This window comes from Octodon degus, unplaced genomic scaffold (genome assembly GCF_000260255.1).
Source record: "Octodon degus isolate 3935 unplaced genomic scaffold, OctDeg1.0 scaffold00110, whole genome shotgun sequence".
NCBI lineage: Eukaryota > Metazoa > Chordata > Mammalia > Rodentia > Octodontidae > Octodon > Octodon degus.
Genome location: NW_004524686.1, coordinates 9,208,773 through 9,214,105, shown reverse-complemented (window position 1 = coordinate 9,214,105; position 5,333 = coordinate 9,208,773). Strand labels below are relative to the sequence as shown.

Sequence of the window (5,333 nt, the reverse complement as noted above, 5' to 3'; positions counted from 1 at the left end):
TAGTCCCAGTATCACATCCTTAATACACATTCACTTACCTTAGGTCCAGCTACTTCCCCAAAGCCCCACCTCTGCTCCCATGAAGCTTTGCAGCGGGTGTCTAGATGGAATCCATAACAGCTGGTGACCAAAACTTGGCAAGAGCAGCAGGAAGAAGGTACAAGACCTGAAGCAGGAGATGATAACTTAAATATAGACATCATCTCAAATGAGATGGTAAGAAATTTCCAAGAAAGATAAGGCAGGCCCTCAATGTTATCAGTATTAAATACGGTCCTGCTTTGAGATAAAATATTAAAGATTTTGCAATAATGTGGTGCCAGCTGAGGAGTAGCACATACCTGTACTCTGAGTGCTTGGGAGGGTGTGGCAGGAGAAGTACTGCAAGATTTAGCCCAGCCTACACTACGCAATGAGTTTAAGGCCAGCCTGAACTACAGAGTGAGAACCTGCATCCAACCCCCCCCCAAAAAAAAAACAATAAAATAAATAGGAAAGAAAAGTGGTTGCTTTTTTTTCTAATACCAAAGTGTTAAAAAAATATTCATCATCTACCATGGGAAAAAACTCAATACAATACAACTGTTTTAAAATATTTTGGCCTCAGGATCACTTTGCACCCTTAATCAAAATCCCACAAGCCTGTTGGTTTATTTTGGTTGTATATATTGTTATTCTTCATAGTACAAATAAAACAGAAAAAATTTAAATATTATTTGGTTTTGCTTGCATTATAAGCCCATTACATATTTATAAAATAACTTGTTTTCAGTAAAAATAACTAACTTTTTCAAAGCAAAAATATTTAATGAGACAAGAGGTATTACTTTATGTTTGCTACATATTTCCATCCAAATATTTTTTGGGGGAGGGGTAGTTGGAATCGAACTCATCACCTTACACTTGCCAGCCAGGCACTTGTGCCACTGAGCTATGTCACCGGCCCCATTCAAGTATTAAACAGCCTCAGCCCCACTTAGCTTCTGAAACCAAACATACACAAAGATATACAGCCATGGACTAAGCAGTCATGTTCTTGTAACTTCTGTAATCATCATGCTACTTGCTTGAGGTATACCTAAATAATATAGATTTCAAGTTGGAAAGAGATGTTAGTTGCATCTTTTTAAAAAAGGAACCTGTCTTCCACCATCTATTAACCATGAATGAGTGTGTGTATGAGAGGGGATATTTATATAAAGAAGGGCCTCCAGGTTTATAATCTGATTTTTTCTATGTGATGTACCTCCCTTGCTCAAGTACTTCTAACCCCCAGGAAACTTCCCTATACTTCTACCCTAGGGATTTCTTTTTCCCTGGGCTTTTCACCCATGAGGCTGAGGTAAAATGTATGTGTGCTTATTGCTGTGGCTATCTGCTCCTCTTGGCAGCTGTGTGGGAGTGCTACCCAGACGTCTCCATTGATCTTCTGAATGGTGCTGTATCTATTATTTCCTCCCATGCAGTGATCCTAGGATCAAGGATAGATGCTCCCAGCAAAGTATTGGTGAGACTGCACAGTATAACTGAAAAAACTTACCTGCAGCCATTCATTTCTCTCCCTCTCCCCCTCTCTCTCTCCCTCTCTCCCTTTTATTACGGAACTGGGGATTGAACTCAGGCCCCTGTGCTTGCCAGGCAAGCATTAATTCCACTGAGCCATCTCCCCAATGCCAATTTCTCTCTCTCTCTTTTTTTTAAATTTATTTGTGTGTGTGTGTGTGTGTGTGTGTGTGTGTGTGTCTGTGTGTCTGTGTGTGTGTGTCTGTGTGTCTGTGTGGCCAGCTCAGCCCACCAGGTGGCGGGCTGGCTGGCATGTGGTGCTGGGGGATTGAACCATGGTCCCTGTAGCTTTGCTAAGCTTGTTCCAAGTAGGTGCTTTAGACCACTGAGCCATCTCACCAGCCCCCAATTTCTCTCTTTTTAATGGTTGATTACTAGTCTGTTTTTTGGTCAGTTACAAAATACCCGGGGAGGGAACATTGTACAGGAGGAAAAGTTTGTTTTGGCTCCCAGTTTTAGAGGGTTCAGTCCATGGTCACGTGGCTATATTACTTGTGGCTTGTGGTAAGGCAGTCATCATGGCGGCAAAGCCTGTGGAAGAGTAGAGCTGCTCATCATTGGGCGACTGGAAAGCAGAGAAGGGCAAAGAGGTGGAGATAAGATCCACCCTTCAGAGGCATGTCTTCAGTTGCTCACTTCCTCTGACTTAACTCTGCCTACAATCCCATTCATCTCTGTACACATCATTGAGTTACTCTATCAATGTGGCTAGTGCCCTCACAATCCAACTGCCTCTCTAGGCTTCTCTTAATCTCATCAAGTTGACAAAATGAACCACCATGGTTTGCTCTCTATATTTGACCCTTTATTCATGTTCAGGAATAAGACTAACCTCTCTGTCTGTCTCTAGGGACTCCTCCCTGATTTTGTTCAGGATCCTGGAATCTCTCAACCCATCCAGGAGATGAAGCCAGAAAACTATGTAAATTCTCTAGCATGTCAGGAATGGGAAGGTCAATCATAATTATTGTAAATGGTTATTGAAAGAAGAAAGAACTATCAGAAAGGCTGGATGAGAAAATTCCAAGTTACAAAGCCACAGAACCAATGACCCACTTAGTTACCTTGTTTCTTTGGGAGTACTTTGAATTGTTCTGTAGATTTCTGACTGATATTCATACCACCAGACATTGTAATGCACTGTAACACATTATAATGCACTGCTGTTTGGCATCCTTTAAAATGATTGTACATATGAATCTATAAGTTTAAGACGTTAGGGCTTTTTGCACTCTAACTTCATATTTCAAATTTTTCTAATGACTAAAATTGCTGTTATGTAAAGTTTCCAGTTTATATTGTAATAGTGAATAATGATCAACTCACTAAATATTAATGGAGAAATGACTAGCATGGGAATGTGAATATGTAATATTTTATGCCAATGTAAACTCTTTCTCTCTTTCTTTACCCTTTCATAAATTGGTAGTTTAAAAAAGGAATTTTAAGAAAGTGCACTACCACTGAGCCACATTCCCAGACCATAAAATTGTTATCTTTTAAGGCCCATTATTCTAAAATTATAAGCAGTAATTTTAAAGAAATTTAACACACACATATGCACAAAAGTCTCCTGAAGCTTAGATTTTATGTGAAAAGTTTTAGACTATAGCAACTGTACCTGTTTCAAATTTTATCCCTGGAGAACTGACTATATAGGAACCCTCACTGGGTTTAAGAAACACCACTATAATTAAGTTTGGGCAGCTGCTATGTACTTGAAGTAGACTTAAAGTTACAAACTTCTTTTTTTCATTTAATAATAAAATTTTATTTTTTTCAAATGTACACCTGGTTTAACCTATTCATCATGCATCTTCACCAGCGTTGGGGGCATCTCTACCCTTGGTATTTCTGGTATAAGTAACTTGAGGTCTGTGCTTTGAGATCAGCTTGATGAGCCCTTTACTAAGGAGCTCTTGAAGGGCTGCTCTGGCCAGTGACCCATGGATCTTCAGTCTCTCAGAGACCACACCACAGCAAGCATTATAAGTTTATAGTTGGGAACTTCCTTACAGAGTTTGTAGTAAGTAGCTTTATCAAACAGAACCAGGTTGTTGAGCTTGTCCCGAACTTTGCCTTTGGACCACTTCTCTTTGGCCTTGTCCCCAGACTTGTTCACTGGATCTTTGTCTCCCTTGGCAGCCTTTCCAGCACCTTTCTTCTTCCTGTCATCTTTGGGTGGCATCATGGAGCCTGGAGAGCAGTGGCTACCATTGCAGGCCTGGCAAGATGTCGGACAGAAATGCTAAAGCTATAAAATTATAGCACAGTTCAGGAATAAGATATTATCTTATTGTGAAATTATCTTATTGTATGGTTCAAGCAATACAATGGGAAATATCTCAGCTTTCAATATTTGATTGGGTGTGTATTCCTTTTAGTCTTAGGATTTTTTCATTAAAAATGAGCTTTCCAAAAAAAAGCCCTATAAAATGATACATACAAAACATGTCTAAGACCCAACCAATGCCAATGATCCACTTAATTCCAGGAATATTTAATGCAGCAGAATTCTAGTGTAGCTAACACACTTGGTTGTTTTCTTGTGCCGTACCTTTTGCATATCCCACTCAAAATTCTACATTCATTCAAGTATGGTAACATGTTCCCATAATCCCAGTTACTCAGGACACTGAGTCAGGAAGATTGTAGATTTAAGGACAATATGGACAATTGAGTAAGACCTTATTTCAAAATAAGTTTAAAAAAAGGGCTGTGGATATAGCTCAGTGGTACAGCATTTGCCTGCCATGTGTCAAAGATCCTAGCTTCAATCTCTAGTCACACACACACACACACACACACACACACACACACACACACATCCCTAGTTTCATTGCCAAAGATCAAATATTCCTATATCTTTCAGGCACTGGGCAGTGCTTGAATATCCAATTGAGCTAGCTACTCACCTATTCTCTGGAAGTGTTTTATTTTAGGAAGAATAGAAGCTCTGTTTGTATCATGATTTGGATTTATTCATAAGTCTTGAGAACATATAAGTAAACAACCATAAAGTAAAAGTGAAGCTATATACTTACAAGACAAAGCAGGTCGGGCATATTAGGTTACTTCTCTAGAAGGAATTGTCACCCTAAAAGGGCCTTGATAGACACCACAGTTTTATTGGGCTAGTTGTTTTTTGCTTTCTTTTAAAGATAGAGTCTATGTACTCACTGTGTAGTTCAGACTGTTCTAGAATTCATCATCCTTCTGCCTCAGTCTCCTGAGGGTTAGAATTATAGATGGGCACCCCCACACCTGGCAATAGTACCATAATTTTCTTTTTAGATATTTGCCCTTTCATTTAGTGTTCCAGTACCTCTTCCCATGCTTGACTCTTTAAGAATAATACTATTTAAAGTCTTTCGCTCTCTGATCGTCCCGCTGCTGCCAAGATGGCGCCGAAAGACGAGAAGCCTAAGAGGTCAACCTGGAAGTTTAAGTTGGACCTTACGCATCGAGTAGAAGATGGAATTTTTGATTCTGGAAATTTTGAACAGTTTCTGAGGGAGAAGGTTAAAGTCAATGGAAAAATTGGAAACCCTGGGAATGTTGTTCACGTTGAACGGTTCAAGAATAAGATCACAGTTGTTTCCGAGAAACAGTTTTCCAAAAGGTATTTGAAATGTCTTAAGAAGAAGTATCTTTTTTTTTTTCTCTTGAAATACAGAATTTTATTTAGAAACTGTTCAAAGTAGAAAAAAACCCTGTCAAGAAAGACCAGGTGGAAATTGGTTTCCCAATAAAATGGAATTTTAGGACAA

The 5,333-nt window shown here is 39.2% G+C and overlaps 1 protein-coding gene and 1 pseudogene across 1 annotated transcript in view; one reads left to right on the top strand and one right to left on the bottom strand.

Moving 5' to 3' along the window:
• Positions 1-3,371: 3,371 nt before the first annotated feature.
• LOC101570709 lies at positions 3,372-3,751 on the bottom strand (annotated as a pseudogene).
• A 1,213-nt stretch (positions 3,752-4,964) lies between these two features.
• Positions 4,965-5,333, top strand: part of LOC101589185 (60S ribosomal protein L22-like 1) — a 5,244-nt gene continuing 4,875 nt past the window's right edge. Inside the window, exon 1 of the mRNA XM_023699100.1 lies at positions 4,965-5,196. Within this exon, the coding sequence (XP_023554868.1) occupies positions 4,965-5,196 (232 nt within the window). The remainder of the gene's footprint in view (positions 5,197-5,333) is intronic.